This window comes from Nicotiana sylvestris, chromosome 1 (assembly GCF_000393655.2).
Source record: "Nicotiana sylvestris chromosome 1, ASM39365v2, whole genome shotgun sequence".
Taxonomy (NCBI): domain Eukaryota; kingdom Viridiplantae; phylum Streptophyta; class Magnoliopsida; order Solanales; family Solanaceae; genus Nicotiana; species Nicotiana sylvestris.
In genome coordinates this window covers 4,934,922-4,958,812 of record NC_091057.1, presented here as the reverse complement: position 1 = coordinate 4,958,812, position 23,891 = coordinate 4,934,922, and the positions used below count along the sequence as shown (strand labels likewise).

The window sequence follows — 23,891 nt, the reverse complement described above, 5'->3', positions numbered from 1 at the left end:
GACAGTACCTTGGCTCTGATACCAATTGTTGCGGAAGCCAAATGTATAGAGTGTGAATAAGTCACAACTACTATACCAAAAATTATGACAGCCACCAAATAATAAATAAGACAATAAAGCAACAATAAAGGGAACACCAGAATTTACGAGGTTCGGCTAATTTTGCCTACTCCTCGGAGACAACCAAATATTTTATTCCACTCCAAAAATACAAGTGAAATAATACTAAAGAGAGAAGATACAAATGCCTTAAACAGATGAGAAGGCAAATGAGAGGTGTGTTTAAATCCTAAACATTAGGCCTTCATTTATAGGGGGAAAATCCCTCCAAAATTCAAGAGCCCACCGATGTGGGACAAATTTGCCAAACTTCAACAGATAATACCTCAAATTTGTTCACTTTGTGTGCTTGGCTGAAGTTGTCTCTGCTTCACCAATTTGTATATAGAAAAACACCGTAATCAGTCATAATCTTAAAGTTTTCAATTTATCCATCCTGTCTCTTGTATTCTCTCTTAAGTTTTTAATGATGAGTGTTAAGAACAAACTTATTAGCTTCATCTTTATGACTTGGTGAATTTAAAAGAGGTGAATTTTGCAGGTGCAACATAGAAGGTGTAAGATGAAAGGATCATAGAAACTTAAAGAAACTACAAAAGCAAAACAGAATCAAAGTGGAAGACCATATGATATTGTTCTACAATCATTGGAAACATAGGGTATGCGTCTCAAACGATCAATCAAAACAGACTTAGCAATATAAGGAGATTGACTACATGAGAGCATGACTACAACAATCTGCTAAGAAAGAACTCCATCCACTCTGTCTGTGCTTTTGCTGTAGTTGCCTAAGCAAGTAAAGCACATGCTTGACTCATAGCTGCCAGAACAACATCCATTAAAGATCCTGTATTGAACATATTGTTTGCACATTAGATGAGTGTCAAGACACTAAAACATCACATTGGAGTTTGTTTCTACTTACATCAATAATGAGGTCAATACGGTCACATCCTTCATTCTCTTCAACTTCTTTCTTAATTCTCCAAGCTGAAGCCACCAGAGGTTCATTGTTGTTGCACCAGATCAACTTAATTTGTTTCAATGTTGGAATATCTGCAAAGCTAAGAGGGATCTCCTCGAGATACCTGGACATTTGTATAACAAGTGTTTCAAGCTGGGGAAAAGATTCCTCTGAGGCATCCCACCTTGAGATACCTAAGTTCATAAGTTTCAACAACTTGAGTTTAGGGAACGTGATATCTCTAAGGCACCACTCTCCGGAATGAACAAAATACCTATCCTTTAATTTGAGATAGTCCAGTCTTGGTAGTCCTGCAATGGAGAAAATTGCGCTTTCTATCCGAGCCCCGCATAGTAACAATTTCTTTATATTTGAAGGCAAGTGTAATTTGGGTACAGGGAACAAGTCAAAGAAAAGGCGAAGTGATTGAAGCTGGTTAAGACTCTCCAATTTGGGACAAATCTTTTCTTCATCAGAATCATTTCTCAAAAAATAGATTTCAAGTTCTTGAAGATTAGGACACCTCTGTACTAAAACATTTAAGCATTCAGCATCGAGTGTAAATTCAACACCCCTTAATATCCTCAAATTTTCCAACTTAGAGGATTCTTCCAAGATTTGCTTTCTCCAGAAAAAACCATCTCGAGTAAACTCTACATGCCTTTATTTTTTCATTTTCCAAAAATTCGCTGATAACGGTGTACGCATTAAACACTTGAGAATTAAAGTTTCTAGATGAGGAAGATGTGATTTTCCATCAAAATCGAATTTATCTATGAAAAGTGAGACATACTTGAGATGAATCAGTGGTTTCAACGTAGCTAACGACAATTGACCCACGTTATGGGAACTCAAATCCAAGACCTTAAGAAGCCTCATCAAATTAATAACCTGATTGATGGGATTCCAATATAAAGATTCTCCTCCAGTGGTGGTTATCAGTGACCTCAAGTGTTGGTGGAAAGGCTTCCGTATTTTGGATGCAAACATGGAAAGCTCATTACTGAAACTGAAGCTCACTCGACTTTCCTTCAAATCGGAAGGTAGAATATTCCCCCTCATTGCCAACATAAATTTTTCTTCTCTACTCATCTCCAAGCAAAAGTGAAGCACTACATCATGAACCTGGCAGTATTTGACTTTATCGTTACATCTTCTCCTTGAAACCATTACAACATTACTGCTAATGAGATCCATCAAGTAACCTTCAGCTGTCTCTTCCATTAATCTCCCGGATTCAATGTTTTGCACGAAGCCTTCCGCTATCCATAAACTTATCAATTTGGACATTGGGATCCTTTCGTCCTCTGGAAACATCCCCATGTAGAGAAGGCAAGGTCTTAAATAGTCGGGTAAGTTATCATAACTTAACTGCATAGTTGCCCGACTATAGTCTTCAGACTCACGGTCAAGATAGGAAAATAGAGCTTTTTTAACCTCATGCCACCAAGATATTTCCATTTTCTTCTTTTTGATTATCCCAGCTACCAAGACAACCACTAGGGGCAACCCTTTGCATCGTCTTGCAACATCTAGACTCACATTGTGTAGTTCAGGTGGGCAAGCTTCGTTTTGAAACACTTTTTTCTGCAACAATTCCCTACTCTCTTCGGGTGTGAGGAATGGAAGGAAATAAAGATCAGTATGGAGCTTGACATGTTCACCCACTTTCTCAAGACGAGTTGTTACTATAATTCTGCTTCTATTTACAGCATCAGGGAAACAAAGTCTTAAGTCATCCCATGCCATAAAATCCCACATATCATCCAAGACAATGAGATATCGCTTTCCTATTAAGCTTTTCCTCAACATGTCAGCTAGTTCGCCAACCTCATCTGCTTTGTCCTTGGAACCGGTAACTTGATTGAAAATCTCTTGTAATAGCACTCTCCGGCTATATGTTTGGGAAATAATGCAGAATGCTCGAACATCAAAATGATAAACAATGATGTCATTATTATACAACTTTCTAGCACAAGTTGTTTTACCTTGTCCCCCAATCCCAACAATTGGGATGACATCTAGCACATTTGTCCCCCGTGTCAGATACCGAATTATTCTTTTCGTGTCATTCTCAAAACCAACTATCTCCTCATCATTCATAAGATTGTTATGTTGAGTTGGCATATGTTTAGATGGCTCTACCATAGAGCAGGGTTTAAGAGCAAAGTTCTCCGACCACATCCTGGTCACCTCCGCACTAATATGCTTGATCTCTTTTAAGATTGTAGGAAGTGAGCAAAAAAGATACCAAAGAGCATTATATTGACCAAGAATAAAGTCAATGGCAACTTCAGCTTCGTATGCCAAATTGATAGTATGCCTCTGAAGATCTTTAAGAATTTCATGTTCATGCTGCACCTTTGCAATAGCTCTGAAAACAGATGTTAGATATGAGAGCTCTTTCTCTAAAATAACAATATGAGGCTTCATCATGAAATCTAAACCTAACTTAGATTTTATCATCGTATTCAATTTCCTTAATAGAGAACTCAGAAAGGTCAATCCACCAGCTGTGGGAAACTGAGATGGAGTGAATTTTAAGGATTTGTAGTACCTCTCCAGTTGTGCCTTTAGATTTTCAGTTTTCTCCAATATTTGTATGAAGCAAATGTTTATCTTGCTAGTATCATCTTTGATAATAGAGCTATGAATTAAACATAGAACATCGCCGACAAGAGCTCCAACCTCTTCCAAGACCTCATTCAACTTCTTACCATTAATAACATGATTTGGCACATCAGCAAGAAAGACCAACAAGAACTCTATTGCCACATTAATATTTCGAACAGAGATAGTATCAGAAAAGTTATTACGCTTCTTACACTTGAGACACACCAGCAGACTGTGGAGCTGCTTTGAAAAATCTTTAGGGAATTTCTGCTTTTTGAAAGTTCTTGATTGACTGAACTTTGAAGCCCTTATTTTACCAAGAAAAGTCTTCTTCATTTCCAGCTCCACTAGCTTAATCAGACATAATAGATATGGAGGTTTACTCACCAAATCATTTTCATCCTCATCTGTATCTTCATCTGAATCTATATCATCTTCAACCTTAGTAAGCCAAAGAGCAAGGCAGAACTGTCCCACATTGTCAGCCATGAACTGAATTCGTGTCTCCAGACCTTCCAGCTTCTCATGGTCGATGTAACTATTTATCTCCGTAGCATATAAGTATCTCAAAAATTTCATTTTCTTTTGAATGATTTTCACTTGCTCTAAAAATCGATTAAGCTGAAGCATTTCATTCGTCCATTCAGTAGCATCCAATTCCAAGATCCATTCAGTAGCATCCAATTCGAAGAACATTTGTACATCATTTAGATTCTTGTCGAGGCAATCCATATATTCTGATAGATGGGAATGATTCAACTCAAAATTGTACCTTAAGCTGGTATTACCTTCAATGAATTCCAGCAACTGTGAAACTAGCCTTTCCACATTAAGGTTAGTTTTGCATTCATCAAAAACTGACTGAAGCATTTCATCAATTAGTTGGGCCTTCTTTGCGATTTTGACTAAGGAATCAGGCAAAAGAAGATGATGGTATTTGAGAAAAGTACTCAAAAATCTTAGCTCCATTTCAAGTGTCTTAATCTTGATGTTGTTCAGATCATGACCTCTGATCTTGATCCTTCTTAGGTTATCTAACATATCCTCAATATCATTTTGAGCCATCTTCTCTAGATAAAGTAGAAAATTCCTGCAAGTTCACCAACTCTTGTAATATTAGTTTCATTAACAATAACTTTTTTTGTTCACGTTTTTTCAATATCTACTGTTAGAAGCTATAATGCTTGTGAAAGATTACACACCTATTGTACCATTTTGGTTATGGAAAATTTCCCAAACCTCCTATTGTCTTACTTTCTATTGTAAATGTTGCTTCATTTCACTTCTCCGTTTATAAGAAGTCCGTTGATAAATTTTAGGAAGAAAGCTAAGTTGTCGGTGTCTAATCAATTTAAGCCTAGTCTATGATGACAACATTGCTTTCTTTTTTACTCGGGCGAGTCTCTTTAGAGTACATCTTTTCTATTTTATATTGCCTAAGCTTTATTAGGATTACCGAGAAGAAAAACAAAAACGTTTTCTAGTCTATAGGGTAAATTTGATTTAAAATAAATGGTCGAATAATAGCGTGACACGTGGAATCAAAGACAGGTAAAAGGCAAGTCAAGTAACGGCCAGTGCCAGGAACAACAACCGCAATTGACATCGGGAAAATCCCGAAGGGAGCACGATCAACGAGGGCAGATCGAATATTTGCGATCGATAACATACAATATATAATATTCCCTAACATTAAATGTGCAACCATTGTAGAAAATATTTGCGTTCATGGCCTGCCGTTACATATTCATCAATGACTCCTTTATTATCATTTAAGTGGAGCTTGATCCTAGGATCTTGCTTCGCAAGGTATAATTATAAATAACAGGCTCAACAACCATTGTGAGACACGAAATTCTTGTCCAACTTATGCTACATTTCACTTTTGCTCTTGAAATAACCACTCTATTCGTTCTCATTATTGCTTTCATCTCTGTCCTGCGAGACATTGTACTCGGAGCCAGGCTTATCATTCTCTCTAATTTCAATTGCTAAGTCTTATTTTTAAGCTTATTATTTTATCATTTTTGGATCAAATCAGTCCGCTTGTCTATAAACCACGTAACAAATTTAACTTTACCTTTTTTGGGTAAACAATTTGGTGCCCACCGTGTGGCTTAGCCAATTGCGTAATTTTTTTTATCGTTGCATTTATTACTAACTTGTTTGATTTATCCTTAGCAAGAAATCAGAAATGGCCGCTAATGATATCATCATCACACACAACATTGACACAAATAATTGCCTCAACATGAGACTCAATTAACTACACCCGTAACGAAGGGGATGAAGCAACCCCGGTTCATGAAGGACAGTATCCCTAGCATGTGCGAGAACCAACTCCTGATGACGTAGAGGAGGAACATGTCGTTGAAACAGTGAAAATCTTAAGGGAACAACAAAAGACAATCATAGTGTTGTCGGTTGCTTCCAATAAAGCAAACGGAAGGGCCCAGTTTCTCTCAGTGTTCACGCAAATCAAATGGCTCAAAGAGTCGATAATAACACCCATAAGGGGTGAGACCGATTCTGACAATGCCGGTGGGACCAGTAACGGATCTGGTAATAACAACAGGAATGTCGTTTAAATCGAGTGCTACACCGGAGATGATTCCAAAGAGGTTTAAAATGTTGGACATACCAGAATATGATGGGACTTCGGATCTGCAGGAGCACATTACAACCTATACCACAGTTGTGAAAGGAAACAATTTGGCTCAACATGAGATCGAATCGGTCTTACTGAAAAGTTTGGTGAAACCCTCACAAAGGGGGCTCTGACATGGTATTCACTCTTACCTGAGTATTCAATTGACACTTTTGAAATGCTTGCAAATTCATTCATCAAAGCCCATGTCGGGGTAAGGAAGGTCCAAACCAGGAAGGCAGACATATTCAGAATTGCACAAGATGAGTCTGAATTACTATGAGAATTCGTGGTCCGATTCGAAAAAAAGAAGATGCTATTACCAGTTGTATCGAATGAGTGAACATCGGAGGCATTCAAAACGGTTTGAATCTACGAAGCTCTGATGCCTCCTGAAAGTTGAAGGAAAGCCTGCTCAAATTCCAAGCAACCACATGGACGGATGTCCATAACCGTTACGAGTCAAAAATAAGAATATAAGACGATCAACTTGATTTCTCGACATCAACCAAGGGACGGGACTGAGATAAGAATTAGGACAAGTTTAGAAGTGACTCTGATGCGAATTGACGGTCTTCTAAAAGTTATTTCCTATTGTATAAAAGAGCCGAGGGATGCAGCAACAAAGGATTTCGGTCCTAGGATAGGTTCACTCGCGATATAAGAACTGACCTTGACCGAAATAGCAGGTCTTTACAAGAAAAAGAGGTACCAGCAGCCCAGGACTCCACATATCCCAGGTTATCAGATTACAACTTTAACATCAGCCTAGTGGAGTTGATATCGATGATGAGAAATATAAAAAATAAAATAAAAAGCACGATTCCCGAAGCCAATCAAATTTGATCCCAACCAGTGGGATCACAACTTGTGATGTGAATATCGCGAGACTCATAGCCATAAAACTGGCGATTACTGGCATTTAGAAGAGGTTGCGAAATTATTTAAGAATGACCATCTCAGGGAATTTCTGAGCGACCGAGCCAAGAAAAATTATGGTCGTAGCTGGGACAAGGCAGAGCCTACGAAGACAGCAGAAGACTCCCCTTGGTTGACTATCAACATGATTTTTGGAGGAAATAAAATTAGTGTAACCTTCTCGGTGGTCAAGAAAATAAATATATAAGTAACTCATAGAGAAAGACTCCGTGAATTCGCACAAGATGATATCACTTTCATGGAGGAAGACACTGACGGACTCCTTCTCCCACATAACGATGCTATGGTAATCTCTCTTAATATTTTAGATTTCAAAACTAAGCGTGTTCTGGTTGACCCAGGAAGCTCAACCAACATCATCCAATGGAGAGTGCTGGAGTAAGCAAAACTGACCGGAAGCATCATACCGGTGACAAAACCCTTAGTCGGGTTCAATTTGACAAGTGTGACAACCAGAGGTCCTATTGCCCATGAACGCTGAGAAAGTAACCAAAACCACCTTGTTTGAAGTGGTGGATGGAGACATGGGATATAATATAATTCTTCGGATGTCGTGGATACACAAAAAGAAGGTTGTTACCTCAACATATCATCAGCTACTGAAATTCCCAACCTTAGAAGGGATCAAATAGATAAGAGAAGACCAACCGATAGCAAGGGAGATGAATGCGGTAACTGTTTCCAGCAGCAAGGGAAAGGAGTCTAACAAATAGCAATTACAAGAGCCAGTGCCTTACCCCTCTCTGAATGAATATGATAAGAGTGAGGAGTCATCAGCTTCTGAGATACTTTCAGGTGCCGGAGGAGATATATGCAACCAATTCAAATACAAAAGAACTCGAGCGGGTAGTATTGTTCGAACAATTTATAGAAAGGAAGTTCTATTTGGGAATAAGGTTAAACCCCGAGCTCAGGTATCCCATTAGAGGTGGTCGTGCACAAACTAAGCCTGGATTCAAACTTCCCACCGATAAGGCAAAAAAAATGCCTAATAGTCGAGGCCAAAAATAGGTTTGTTAAAGAAAAAGTAATACGACTACTCGACATTGGTTCAATCCGGGAGGTAAAACATCTGGAATGGTTGGCTAATGTAGTTATAGTTCCGAAGAAGAATAGCAAGTTTAGAATGTGCGTAGATTATAAGGACTTAAATAAGGCGTTTCCTAAAGACTTGTTCCCTTTGCCAAATATTGATCAAATGATTGATGCTACAGCGAGGCACGAGTTAATGAGTTACCTTGATGCTTACTTCGGGTACAATAAAATCAAAATGAACCCGGAGGATCAGAAAAAAGTTTCTTTCAAAACGAATTTTGGAACATATTGTTACAATGTGATGCCATTTGGGCTTAAGAACACCAGAGCTATTTATCAAAGGCTCGTTAATTAAAATATTTGAGAAACAAATAGGCAAAACAATGGAAGTGTATATTGATGGCATGTTAGTCAAGTACTTGAATGGAGCGGATAATTTGAAGCAACTCTAAGAGACCTTTGACATTCTGAGGAAACACAACATAAAGCTTAACCCGAAAAAATGCGTGTTCGGGGTTGATTCCGGTATGTTCTTGGGGTTCTTGGTTTCACAAAGAGGGATCAAGGTAAATCCTGATAAAATCAAAGAAGACATCCCGGACCAGCTAACGAGCGTAAAGGAAGTACAAAGGTTAACCGAAAGATTGGCCTCCTTGAGTAGGTTCATCTCAAGATCCTCGAAAAAGTGTCATCATGTTTTTCTCGCTTCTGAAAAAGAAGAACAATTTCGAGTGGACTCTCGAATACTAGCAGGCACTGAAGGATTTAAAAAGGTATCTATCCAGCCCCCGTTACTATCAAAATCGGGGGAAGGCAAATAATTGCTGATATATCTAGTCATCTCAGAAGTAGCAGTAAGTGTTTTTTAGGTCCGAAAAGAAGAAGGTACGCAATTTCCTACATATTACGTTTTATTTGATGGCATGTTAGTCAAGTATTTGAATGGATGGGTTCATTTGAAGCATCTTTAAGAGACCTTTGATATTCTGAGTAAATACAACATGAAGCCTAACCCAGAAAAATGCACATTCAGGGTTGATTCCGGTATATTCTTGGGGTTCTTGGTTTCGCAAAGAGAGATCGAGGTAAATCCCGATAAAATCAAAGAAGACATCCTGGACCAGCTAACAAGCATAAAGAAAGTACAAAGTTTAACCGGAAGATTGGCCACCTTGATCAGGTTCATCTCATGATCCTTGAAAAAGTGTCATCATTTTTTTCTTGCTTCTGAAAAAGAAGAATAATTTTGAGTGGATTCCCGAATACTAGTAGGCACCGAAGGATTTAAAAAGGTACCTATCTAGCCCCCCGTTACTATCAAAACTAGGGGAAGGTGAACAATTGCTTATATATCTAGCCGTCTCAGAAGTAGCGGTAAGTGTTGTTTAGGTCCGAAAAGAAGAAGGTATGCAATTTCGTATTTATTACATTACTAAAATATTATCAGTAATGGAGACTCACTGTCCGTACCATGAAAAATTGGCCTTAGATCTTGTAGTCATCTCTCGAAAGCCCATGCCTTATTTTTAATGTCACCCGATAGCCGTTGAGACAACTTTTCCCTTAAGGAATGTCCTTCATAAGCCTGAGTTGTCAGACCAGTTGGCTAAATGGATAGTCAAAATTAGTGAGTTCGACATTGAGTACAAGCCTAGGATTAGGATTACGTCACAAGTTTTGGCCGCATTTGCTAAAGCTTATTACTCCCCAACAGAAAATTTTAGGGGAGTAAAGATTCATCATGTGTGCAAGGGTTAGGGTTTCTCCGGTCTCCTTGTGTAGCTAGCAAAGACAAGCCACGGTCTCCAAAATGATGGTGCCAAACAGACCCGATACCGGTGGCAAAATCCCAAAATTACGGGGTCGAGCCCTTCATTCGACCCCAAGAAAAATGGACCCAAGGTAAAGGGATACGTATAGATATACATAAAACCTTCCCTAGTGAAAGTAACCCGCTCTATCATATCCGGACCGGGGATGTTGAGGTTAGGGCAGTTGCATTTCTCCTTCATTGTAGGGATATTAGAAGGGCGAATGGAGAAGGGATACCTACTAACAGCCCAAGTCCATAAAGACGCAAAAGGGCCCTTCTCTTAGAAATCGTTAGAGGTACTAAGGCGTTTTGGTATGATGGTGTTTACAGTGGGAGGCTCAGAGTCGGTATCAGAGTCTTTGTTTTTACTTGGGCCTCCACCGAAGAGAAGGCCAATTTTCTAAAAAATGGAGTAGAATAAGCCATGGTAGTAAATAGGCAGTAAATTTTTTAAAAGAGTTTAGAAGATGAAAGTTGTCTAAACAGGTAGAAAGTGAGTGTAGAGAAGAAGATGGACTTATGAAAATCTTGGAAGTGAAAAAAGTAAAATGATGAGTAGAGTAAATTTGGTTTATAATCAATGGTCGAATAATAGCATGACACATGGAACCGAAGACAGATAGAAAGCGAGTCAAGTCATGGTCAATGCCGGAAACAATAACTGTAATTGACATCGGGTAAATCCCAAAGGCAGCACGGTCAACGGGAGCAAATCGAACATTTGCCATCAAATGGCATTAAATGAAGAATATTCATCTCTGTCCTCTAAGACATTGTGCTCGGGGCCACGCTAATCATCCTCTCCAATTTCAATTGCTAAGTCTTATTTTTAAGCTTATTATTTTATCATTTTTGAATTAAATCAGTTCGCTTATCTATAAATTACGTAACAAATTTAACTGCACCATTCTACGGGTAAAGATGTAGTATTACGAGTTTGAACTCATGACCTTCTGTTCACATGACAACAACTTTACCGGTTATTCCAAGGCTCCCCTTCACCTATGATATAAATTAGTAAGTGAATTTGAAAAGATTTGGGTAGTATGTATATATTGTGAAGTCCATTCATATAGGTAAACGCTTATTTTCTATGTTATGGACAAAGTAGCAGATTGATTAAATATCAAACAATTACACATTCTTTCTTCAATTTACTATGTTGATTATTCATGAATATTGTGATCTAAGGGTGTGTTTGGTACGAAGGAAAATATTTTTCGGAAAATGTTTTCTAATTTTTTCATGTTTGGTTGGCTTAAATGTTTTGGAAAATATTTTCCTTATCAATTCATTTTCCTCCAATTGGATGAAAATGATTTCCTTATTAAGAGAAGGGAAAACATTTTCCAAAACTCCTTCTCAACCTTCCCAATCCTCACCAACCCAACCCACCCCCTCTACAAAAAAAGTTTTTTTTTTTTTCAAATTTCAGTTTTTTCGTTTTGTTGTCCCCCCTGCACGAAATTTTTTTTTTACTTTTTTTTTGTTATTTAAATTTCTGTTTTTTTCGTTCTGCTGTCTCCCCTCCCCCAGCCCCGCCCCCTCACCCCTGTCCCCCCCTCGAAAAAAAATTTAAAATATATTTTTCAGTTTTAGTTTTATTATTTATCGGTTTAAAGGCTCAAAATTTTACAAGTTCCAAAATTATGAGTTCGGAGGTTTATGTGTTTGGAAGTTTACGGGTTTAAAAATTATAAACCCGGATTTTCAACTACACACTTTTTCTTTGCGGGAATCCTATTGCCCTCCTAAACTTATTTTAAATGGAATTATTTGCACCCTTAACGCTGACAACCAAACTCTTGGCAAGTGATGAGCTACACGCGCCCCCATATATATTTTTAGTATTTTTTTAATTCTTTCTTCTTTTTCTTATCCTTTTTTCTTATTTCTTATTATTCTCATTTTTTTGGTTATTTCATTCTCTTTATTTTTGTTTGGGTCACCGGCGGCATAAGATGGTGGTCGTCGGAATTTCACAAACACCATTTTTTCCGGCGATTTTTTTTCCAGCGATAGATTTTTATCCCGATCTAAGTGTGTTTTGTTTTATATATATATAAATTTTTCTTAAAAGTATAATTTATATGTGGGAGGAAGAGCAAAAGAAGAAAAAAATATAAGCTGAGAAAACTTTTTCCAGTTAAAATTTCAATGCATCATTTTTCTCCGGCGTGTGAAGGTTTTCCGATGATGAATTTTTCCCCCCAAATCTGAGTGTATTTTGCTTTGCTTATGAATAAATCTTCTTGAGAGTTTAATTTGTGTGTGAAAAGAAAAAATGGAAGAAAAACAGTTAGACAAAGTCGCGGAATTAGAGAAGAAACGAAAAAAAAGTAAAAGAAAAAAAGAAAAAGAAAAAGGAAAAGGAAAAGGAAAAAAAAGTAAGAAAAAAATGATAAAAAAGAATAAAAAATAATCTGAAAATCGTTTTTTCCTAAGGAGAGTGAAATACACACACTCTGTCACGTCAGTGTTAAGGGTGCAAATAATTCCATTTAAAATAAGTTTAGGGGGATAATAGGATTCCCGCAAAGAAAAAGTGTGTAGTTGGGAATACGGGTATAGTTCAGGGGGTACTTATGCATTTTCCCTTAAATTTATAAGGAAGGTTTTGCATTCCGGATTTCTCTTTTAGACTTTAAAGGAATGAGAGAGAAAGTACAAATAGCTACCAAATGATTTGTATGACGAGGTGCTTGTCAACAACAACAACAACAACAACCCAGTATAATCCCACTTAGTGGGGTCTGGGGAGAGTAGTGTGTACGCAGACCTTACCCTTACCCTAGGGTAGAGAGACTGTTTCCAAATAGACCCCCGGCATCCTTCCCTCCAAGAACATCCCACCTTGCTCTTGAGGAGACTCGAACTCACAACCTCTCGGTTGGAACCCCTCTTGCCTGACGAGGTGCTTGTCATTTTTGTTATTGTTATAGGCAGAATGCCGTGGTTATTACTTGATCTCTTCATATATGTAAAGGACGAATCCACAAAATGGTGGAGTTTTGTATTTTGTTGGGTTAAGAAGATCCAATTGTTGTTAAAGAAACATTGTAGTTATTTTCACGATTTATAAAATGCAATCATGATGTGCTTCAAGTTGATGTACTTAGTCACATATTCATGAAGATTTTGGGATGCTACAATTATTCATCCACTAGATATCTCAGGTAGATTATTATTAGATTAATAACAAGCGCATATATATATATATATATATATACATAATTTTCTTATATATATATATATATATATATAATTTTCTTGAAAGTATAATTTATATGTGGGAGGAAGAGCAAAAGAAATAAAAACGAATATAAGCTAAGAAGAGTTTTTCCAGTTAAAATTTCAATACATCAATTTTTTCCGGCGTGGGAAGGTTTTCCGATGATGAATTTTCTCCCCAAATTTAAGTGTATTTTGCTTTCATTATGAATGGATCTTTTTGAGAGTTTAATTTGTGTGTGAAGAGGGTAAAAAGATGAAAAAGAAAAACAGAATAAATAAAAACGGTTAGACAAAATTGCTGGTGAATGAATAGTCGCCGGTGAATGAATATCCGCCGGAATTAGAGAAAAACGAAAAAAGAAGTAAAAAAAAAAGACAAAGAAAAAGGAAAAGGAAAAGGAAGGAAAAAGTAAGAAAAAATAGTAAAAAAGAAGAAAAAAATCTGAAAATCTGAAAGGAGAGTGAAATACACACACTATGTCACGTCATCGTTAAGGGTGTAAATAATTCTACTTTAAAATAGTTTAGGGGGTAATAGGATTTTCGCAAAGATAAAGTGTGGAGTTGGAAATCTAGGTATAGGTCAGGGGGTACTTATGCATTTTCCCAAAAAAAAAAATTTGAGGATGTTGGCCGGTAAAAAGGGCAAGAAATTGTGTCTCTTATTACTTTTTCATTATTTCGATCTTTTACTCTCTTTTTTTAGAATTTCTTTAAATAGTTTTACTTTATGGGTGTACTCTATAACATTATTCGTAGGTTCTCAAATAAAGATTTTGATTTACAATTCAACTTGGATTTCAATAGATTATCCTAAAGCATCTATCAAACTTTGAAATCATGTTCAAAAACTCAAAATTCATCTAATTTGGAAGAAAGGGTCAATGGTCGGAGCAACATCGATAAATTGGAGGAGTTAATTTAAATTCATTAAAGGTTGACCCTGGAAAAAGATTGGCAACTCAAAAATATTATTCAAACAACCATGATGAAATAAGAAGAGCATATCTTCAAAAAAATCTTATCCAACCTTGAAATTACAACTGTTCTTACATAAAATATATGATAAATTTGTTGCTTTGATCTAAGATTTGTTAAGTATAATATATTGGAGTATAGTGTAACGAAATATGTGACTTTTTCTTTTATTGTTACTTGATTCAAGATGAATGCATTAATTTGGGGGGGGGGGTGTTTTTAAGTATAAGGTTTACACCCGGGCGGATGAACCAAGGTTGAAGCAATGTCGAGAATGTCATTTCTCACTTTTTTAAATGTGACGCCGCTTATAAAAAATTTCATTAATTTGGGGGGGGGGGTATTTTTAAGTATAAGGTTTATACCCGGGCGGATGAACCAAGGTTGTAGCAATGTCGAGAATCTCATTTCTCACTTTTTTAAATGTGATGCCGCTTATAAAAAATTCATGTGTACGGCTCTGACAAGGTAGACCTAACATCAAGAGGAAGGAAGTCGTATTGAACAACTTACAATCCCTTAAAATCCGTATAGACAATACCAACTAGTTAGGAAAATATTTGGTCATGGTACACTTACCTTAGGTGTAGATTTTGTCAGAATTGTTTTATATGCGCTTAGAGATTTGTATGTCTTCAATTTTATGATCCTGTAAAGGAGCAAAAAGAGTTGTTAGTATAATTAAAACGCTTAGTAGGTTACGTTCCAGCAAAGGGAAAAAGAAGTCGAGGGTCAAAAAGCAATCGAAAAAAGTCACAAGAACGATCAGATCAACAAAATAAGTTACAAAGATCTTCACATCTAACTAAATGCATGACCAAAATAACGTGTCAAGTGTGATTAGAAAAAAATTATTGAAATATATACCTGACAAAGACCAAAGTTTACAGTAGGAGAAAACTTGTAATTAATGACAAGTGAAGATTAATATCAGCATAAAGATTGGAAGTATGAAAGGTTTCAGTCTATAGGGTCTTCTCACATAAGGAAGCATACTCTAACAAGATCAGTGAATGAATAATTATTGGTTCAATCAAACTTACATTAAATGTATATTGGATTGGATCTAAATGCTACCAAAAGTCAATGGAAGAATTATTTATAATATTATTAGTACAGGTAGACAGCTACTTCCTCCGGTCCAAAATAAGTGATTTTTTGGCTTTTTACTTTTGGTCCAAAATAAGTGATTTTTCTAGATTTCAAGAATGAATTAATTATTTTTTTCCTTCATTGCCCCTGGAGTAACTAATGTTGGAGTATGTATTAGGAGTGTTTATGTGAAGAGATAGTAAAGGTTAATATGATCTATTTCATTGCTAATTAATGTTAAAAATTGAATTTCTTAATATGTGTGAAAACAACCAAAAAATCACTTATTTTGGACCGGAGGGAGTAATTGGCAGGTTAGTATCCATTCCCATTGGCCTTCAAAGTCAGTGGTTTAGTATACTATTAGCCCGTTTGGCCAAGCTGCAACAATCAACTTATTTTGAGAAGTACTTTTTTTTCAAAAGTGTTTTTCTCAAAAGTACTTTTGGTGAGAAGCAGTTTGTGTTTGGCTAATTAGTTTGAAAAACACTTTTGAGCAGTAATTAGTATTTGACCAAGCTTTAAAAAACTGTTTCTAAGTGTATTTTTCTCAAAAGTGCTTCTCAAAAAAGTACTTTTGGAGAGAAACTACTTTTTTCTGCTTCTGCTTCTCCTCAAAAGCATTTTTTTTCCTTCCAAAAGTTTGGCCAAACACCTTAATTTTTGGCCAAAAATGCTTTTGACAAAAAAAAAGCACTTTTGACCAAAAAAAAGCTCGGCCAAACAGGCTATATTATTAGTGCAAAGAGACAGCTAATCTGCAGGTGATAATCCGTTCCTATTGGCCTTCAAAGTCAATGCTTTCATTAGTTAATGCGCAAGTTGTACTGTTACAGCTCAAGATTTGCCTATTAGGGCGGTGCATTCGTATCGAAACTAAAAAATTTGGTATATGGTATTTTGATATTTGGTATGGTATTTAGTTTAAATTTATAAAATAGTTTGGTATTAAGTATGGTATTTGATATTTAAAAAATAATACTTAAATATGAATATCGTACCAAAATATATACTAAATTACACTTTACATATATTATTGATTAACATACTAAGTTACACAATATTTTTCTTGGGCATTCATGCTGAGGTTTGCAGTAAAACCCGTTCTTTAGGAAAATGGAGGAACAAGCTAGGATTCAAATTCTAATTCTTACTCTCTAGGTTGCCAAAAAGTTTAACATAATGTTTCAACGATTTTAGGGTATTTCTTACTCAGTTAGTCATTGTTGTATTCTCTAATTTCAACAATTAACTCTAAGCAAGTGACATGATATTTCCAATGATCAAATATATTTCTTTATGTACCTTTTTTCTCTTAGTTGACAATTGATAGTTTTGTACAAAGATTTTATCAACAGTCACGTGAGCTTAGAATGTTTTTATTGGGTGCTTTAATTAAGAATGTTGCAGTCTATGACTCTATGCACTAGTTAATATTCAAGACGAATAAATCAAAATTACCGAACCGAATAAATCGAAACTGGAAGGAGAAAAGCCAAACCATACCGAATATAATTAGGTATGATATTGGTATAACATTTTAAGAAACCGAATTCCAAAAATACCGAACCGAAATGACTAAATATTATATTGTACCGACCGACGAACACCCTTATTGCCTATCATTCTAATTAACAGACAAATATACACTGTGTCTAGAACAATTTCTGTCTATCAGTATTATTGCTACACATTCCTACATGAGAGGATCATGACGAAGATGAGATATTACATATTAGAAGAATATTTCGACAGTATTCAGTGGACAAATATATTAAACATGAAATGCAGAGGCTCTGAGTGTCACGACCCCAAATTAGCGCCTCAGGATGTCGTGATTACACTTAGTCTCTAACACTAGGTAAGTCTAACATATATTGGCAAATATCAAAGATAATAACTTAAACATAATATTAAACCGTGAAACTATCAAAATAAAACTCAAACGGTACAACTGTCCAATAACTCCTAAAACCCGGTGGAACTGAGTGATAAGCTCTACAGAAATGTACACAAATCTCTAATACAATATTGTCTTATAAAAGGATAATTAATAGTAAAAGAAATAACATAAGGTGACTGTGAAGCCTGCAGACGTCGAGCAGGTATACCTTGAAGTCTCCGAAAAGATAATTGAACGATCACTGGCGTCCGACACGAGCAAATGTACCTGGATCTGCAAAAATGTGCAGAAGCGTAGCATGAGTATACTACAATGGTACCCAGTAAATATCAAGCCTAACCTCGGTAGAGTAATAATGAGGCCAGATCAAGACACCTACTAGGACTAGAAATCTGAACATAGTATAGTATATTGATGTTTAGCTTAAAGTATATATATTTCTATGTATATCGCCTCATAATTTACTTTTTTTCATGAATCTGGGATGCTAAATGCTATGATTTATATTAATTTGAAGTATTTTTACTTGTAGGAATGATTCAGGAGCAATTGGGGGCGAAACGTGCAAGATTTGAGCTAAAACGAACAAAATCGAAAAAGGAGGCCATTTGGGCGCCACAGGCAGCGCCTGACGCCACCTGTGGCGCTGAAAACAGTATGTGCAATTTGGGCAGCGCCCTGGTGGGCGCTTGGCGCTGGGCTGGGCGTCGTTGACGTGGATTTTGTCCTATTTTACCCAGGACACGGTTTATTCGGCCCTAGACCTACCCAACATGTATAAAAGCAAGACTAAACCTATTTTTTGGAGGGGGACTCCACTTTGGAGGATATCTAACATACTTTGGAGGGGAATTCACGTGGAAGAACACACACCACGCTTGGAGGAGGCTTCTAACTAGTTTTTCTTCTCTTCTCTTCCTTTAATTTCATAGTTCATTTGTTTTAGAGTTTTGAGTGCTACATAAACGTTGTAGTTTGAAGCTTGAATTGTTCTTATTATTTTATCATATTGGCTTATTTATTCAATCTTGCATTTAATTATTTGATTGCTTGATCACCAATTGAATGCTATCTACGAATCTAGGATTGAACTCGGGAGAGAAAATTCTAGATTGCATATAAGATTGAGTAGAACAAGATCTTAACTCTTATGGAGGGCGGATTTGTGGTTAGGATAGGAATATACCTAATCGCCTTGCTTGGTTATTATACGGGAATTATAAATGTGTTCTTGTTAATCCTAATTCCATAGGAATATAGGCATTAGGTTAGCTTGAATAGGCGAGTTGTACTTCGGGAGAAGGCTACGAGCAATATTAACCCTGTCAACCAATAAACCAGATAACTTAATTAGATGATTTAAGTGGAAAACTCAACGAGATTGTTAGCTAACCCATAGCTCTAGAATATTCACTCACATTGAATTCGCCTCTATAATTTGCCAACTTGTTTTCTTTAATCTCTTAATTTGTTACTCTAGATTAATTTTAGTTAAATATTCATATTTTAGGATTCACTTGAATAGATTAATAGTTTGATTTAATTTAGTTGATAGTTAATCACAAGTCCCTATGAGTACGATATCTGGACTTAAAATCCTATATTACTTGTCGACCACGTATACTTGCGTGTGCGTTTGGGAGCAACAAGTTTTTGGCGCCGTTGCCGGGAATTAAGAAATTAACTAGTCTACTAGATTAGATTTTTACTTTTTGTCTACTCAAATTTTTTTTATTTATTATTTTTATCTTAGTTTAATAATTATTATCTTTATTTACATGGCATCTTGGAACGAGAATTGGTCGAATATTGGTTGTTCTTATTTTGGTGATCCATGTCCATATTGTGGAGGACCATATTTGGGGCAAAAATGTGCATCTAAATCTGATGTGTGGAATTTTTATAAAGTGTATGGTTGTCAAGGTGGCCATTGGGATGATTGTCCTAATTTTTATCATCCTTCTCGGAGTTCTTATTATAATGTTTCTAATAATGTTTATGAGTTTGATAGGAGCAATGAAGTGGAGGATATGGAAAGCGCGGATCATATTATGGACATGATAAGGCAAATAGCCGAGCAACATGACATGATGATGAGGCAAGTAGCCGAGCAACAAAATGAAAATCGAAAGGCTATACAAAGAATTAGTGAAGCAATCATGAGAATGATGGCCGAGGCGGAGGAAGTGGCTGAAGAAAGAGAGTTCCCACCAGAAGATAATTTGGAAGAAGCAGATATAGTGATCCAATCTTGGCTAGAGGAACAAGCTCAACTGATAAAATCTCATGAGTTTCTCCGTGATGGTCTTTCAAATATGACAGAACAACTAATAGAAGGAAGAACTGAGCTCAAGCAAGAGATAGACCAATTTGGCTTAGATATCCATGACTTGCAGGGTCAATTGAATAAAAAGGTTGAGGCTTCTGATGCCCTACAACCAATTATTGTAGATACTAGCCAACTTATGGAGCGAAAAGAGGAGTTCCAACTATTCGACCACAATATTATTAATAATGCCAAGGTTGACGAAGAGTGCAAAATTGAGAATGTCAACAATAATGCAATTTTTGAGTTGGAGCGTATTGGACCTCATTCTAAATATTTTTCAACATTTTGTTTGGTTGGTGACATGGGAATTGATCCAGTCGAGCATATGGAGGAGTCAATGGATGAGGACAAAGTGTTTATATTCTGAAATTTGTCACACCAAGGAAACAAAACGACATTCCTCACTTAAGGGATAAGAAGTGCAAGATGCGATATCTATTGCTTGGTTCCTTTATTTTTATACCACTGCCGCAGGAACGTGACAAAAAAATTGATGCAAAATTGGGGCTGCAATTCATATCTTCAAAGTGGAAGGAAAAGTGGTAAAAGTGATTGCGTCGTGCCGCGACGTTAAATAAGGCACTTGTTGGGAGGCAACCCAGCCTGTATTTTAATTTTTTAATTTTTAATTTTATTTTTTGATTTTTTTATATAGTGACAAGTTTCGTGTTGTTTTTGTTTTGTAGAGTATGGGAAGTCTGAGTACCCAAAGTTGAAGTTGAGGAGCATGTTTGAGCTTAAGTGAGGGGTCGTCCCGGCCCTTAAGATTGAGGATCATGTCCGAGCTAAGCCCAAGAGGGTCTCAAGGAGTATTTCTCACCATTGTTTTAATATTTTTCTCTATGATCATGCATCGAGGACTATGCATAATATAAGTTTGGGATGGGGAAACTACTTTCTGAAACATAATTATATAAAACTATTTTTTTTGGTTTTTCTTTTAGAACTCGTAGTAGACATAGTCTAGTTAAAAAAAACGAAAATTGAAAAAATAAAGTTTAGAAAAAGTTCAGATTTTTCCCGACGATGGATCTTTTAGACAATTTTCTTGAGGGATAAAGTCCGATTAAAAAAACCAAAAAGACTTTTTGTTTTTTCTAGGATAGTTAGGTAGTATCCCTTGGTTTTTCTTTGGGCGCCGGTTCTTTTCCAAGGGTGTAGCTCGAACCGGGTACTTTATTTTTTTCTTTAGGAGTAGTTTAGGAAGAAACTGAGTCACTCTGAGATACTCATTGACATGGTTGATGCTGGCACATTAGGCTATAACATACATTCTGTTTTTCCATTTATTTGGTTTGAATTGTGAAGCCTAAGTAAAGTAAATAGCCTATTTTGTGACGCCTTTTCTCAGTTGTTTGACTTGTATGCCACATAGTGCAATATTGATTAAATTTCTCAATTATGTGTGCTTGCTTGACTTGAGAGTTGAACAGAACCGTTTTGATTGAGTCATGTGCAACGTGTATGTGAGGATTTGTGATTTTCTGTGCTATCCTGTGTAGTTTAGAACTTGCCTCGTGTGTTAATTGAAGAGAAATTGTAAGTTGTGCTAATCTAGGAGATGACATAGGTATTTTCTTGCTTGATCATGGATGTGCTTGTCACATAGAAACAAAATTTTCCGTTGCTAGCCCTTTGAGCCTATAGACCTTTCTTTTGGCACCCACATTACAAGCCATACTCCTATTCAATTCTTAATTTGAGATAGAACCTTTACCTCCTAAGGCACTTAGTCGCTAAAAGAAGTAAGGTTAGAAATTAGGGAGTAGATTTTTAGCGGAACCATGGAAGGGCCCGTTGGTGCACTAAAGTTGAATCAAAAGTCACTAGCCAATGAACCTTAATATATGGAGTGTGTGAAGAAAAGAAAAAAAGAGAAAGGAAAAGAAAAATTGCAAGAAAAGAGAAAAAAATATGATAGTTCAAATAATGTAGAAAAAATACACACCTCCAATTCTTAATGATTTGTGCTAGTGAAATTATAGAAGTGCTTAATTGAAAAGAGGGCTATGTTGCATATGTTGTATATGGCCAGTGAATCGATTGAGAAGAATATGTGCTTGAATTGTGAATGTAGTGTATTAAAGTGCTTAGGAGGGTTAGTTAATATCTCTAAATGTATCATACCTGTCCCTTAGCCTACATTACAACCTAAAAGTCCTAATTGATCCTAGATTTGGCTAGCTTAAATTAGTAGAGATATACACTACGAGCAAGCTTATGGTACGACCACAGGATGCATATGAACTCTTTGTGAGAGTGAGCGAATTTTGTTCAATTGTGTGATGTCCTTAATCTATATTCAAAAGTATATTTGAATGTGTGGGCTGTTATATTCACTCTTTTGTTTGTTGGTAAGGGCACGTGATCTCATGAATGATTGGTAATGTTGTAAACTTTCGTGTTGGGTAAGTGCATGAATTGAGGGTGCTTAGTGGTTACAAGTCGGCTTTTGAGGTTGGGAGGTGACAAATAGGTTGTTTAAATTGATTGAATTGAAATATTATACTTGGGTATGCTTAAACGGGAAGAATGTGAATATTTGTGTGTTCATGCTTGTGTGCCAGCATTGATCGTGGTCAAGGGTATAGTGTGTGGTTAAAAGTTAGGGTGCTCCTCTATGATTGAACTTTGTACGTAGTTGGGGGTTTATTAGATTGTCCAATTGCTCGAGGACGAGCAAGAGTCTAAGTGTGGGGTGTTGATGTTTAGCTTAAAGTATATATATTTCTATGTATATCGCCTCATATTTTACTTTTGTTTCATGAATTTGGGATGTTAAATGCTATGATTTATATTAATTTGAAGTGTTTTTACTTGCAGGAATGATTTGGGAGCAATTGGGGGCGAAACGTGCAAGATTTGAGCTAAAACGAACAAAATCGGAAAAGGAGGCCGTCTAGGCGCCACAAGCAGCGCCTGGCGCCACCTGTGGCGCTGAAAACAGTATGTGCAATTTGGGCAGCACCCTGGTGGGCGCCTGGCGCCGGGCTGGGCGCCGTTGACATGGATTTTGTCCTATTTTGCCCGGGACACGGTTTATTCGGCCCTAGACTTACCCAACATATATAAAAGCAAGACTAAACATATTTTTTGAGGGGGACGCCACTTTGGAGGATATCTAACATACTTTGGAGGGGAATTCACGTGGAAGAACACACATCACGCTTGGAGGAGGCTTCTAACTAGTTTTTCTTCTCTTCTCTTCCTTTAATTTCATAGTTCATTAGTTTTAGAGTTTTGGGTGCTACATGAACGTTGTAGTTTGAAGCTTGAATTGTTCTTATTATTTTATTATATTGGCTTATTTATTCAATCTTGCGTTTAATTATTTGATTGCTTGATCACCAATTGCATACTATCTACGAATCTAGGATTGAACTCGGGAGAGGGAATTCTAGATTGCATATAAGATTGAGTAGAGCTAGATTTTAACTCTTAGGGAGGACGGATTTATGGTTAGGATAGGAGTATACCTAATCGCCTTGCTTGGTTATTATACGGGAATTATAAATGCGTTCTTGTTAATACTAATTCCATAGGAATATAGGCGTTAGTTTAGCTTGAATAGGCGAGTTGTACTTCAGGAGAAGGCTACGTGCAATATTAACCCTGTCAACCAATAAACCAGATAAATTAATTAGACGATTTAAGTGAAAAACTCAACGAGATTGTTAGCTAACCCATAGCTCTAGAATATTCACTCACATTGAATTTGCCTCTATAATTTGCCAACTTGTTTTCTTTAATATCTTAATTTGTTACTCTAGATTAATTTTAGTTAAATATTCATATTTTAGGATTCGCTTGAATAGATTAATTGTTTGATTTAATTTAGTTGATAGTTAATCACAAGTCCCTATAGGTACGATATCTGGACTTACAATCCTATATTACTTGTTGACCACGTATACTTGCATGTGTATTTGGGAGCAACATATAGTATAAAAGGGAAAGCGAGGAAATGAGTGACAGTAAAACGGTTCAATAATGTAAGCTAACAATGGAATTTAAAGCAATAAAAACAACAAGGAGTGAACACATGATAAGAACAACAAGAAATCAACACGGACAAATGCAAGTAAGGCAAGTGAAGAGATAACAAAACCGTTCAACCAACAAGCCTCTTTAACATAAAATGAACAACATGAATCACAACCGAGGTACCACCCCATAATCTCATTTCACAAGTCTCAATCACAATCTTTCTTTATACCGCCGCGTGAGCCTTACATTTAGATATTTTTGAAATTATTTTTTTCGAAATAGATACAAGCACTTTGG

The 23,891-nt window shown here is 36.4% G+C and overlaps 1 protein-coding gene and 1 pseudogene across 1 annotated transcript in view; both read right to left on the bottom strand.

Moving 5' to 3' along the window:
* Positions 1-666: 666 nt before the first annotated feature.
* Positions 667-15,279, bottom strand: LOC104241202 (putative late blight resistance protein homolog R1A-3; annotated as a pseudogene).
* Positions 15,280-17,310: 2,031 nt separating this feature from the next.
* Positions 17,311-23,891, bottom strand: part of LOC104227046 (uncharacterized) — a 9,026-nt gene continuing 2,445 nt past the window's right edge. Inside the window, exon 5 of the mRNA XM_070168909.1 lies at positions 17,311-17,551. Coding sequence (XP_070025010.1) covers positions 17,517-17,551 — 35 coding nt within the window. The 3' untranslated portion in view covers positions 17,311-17,516. The remainder of the gene's footprint in view (positions 17,552-23,891) is intronic.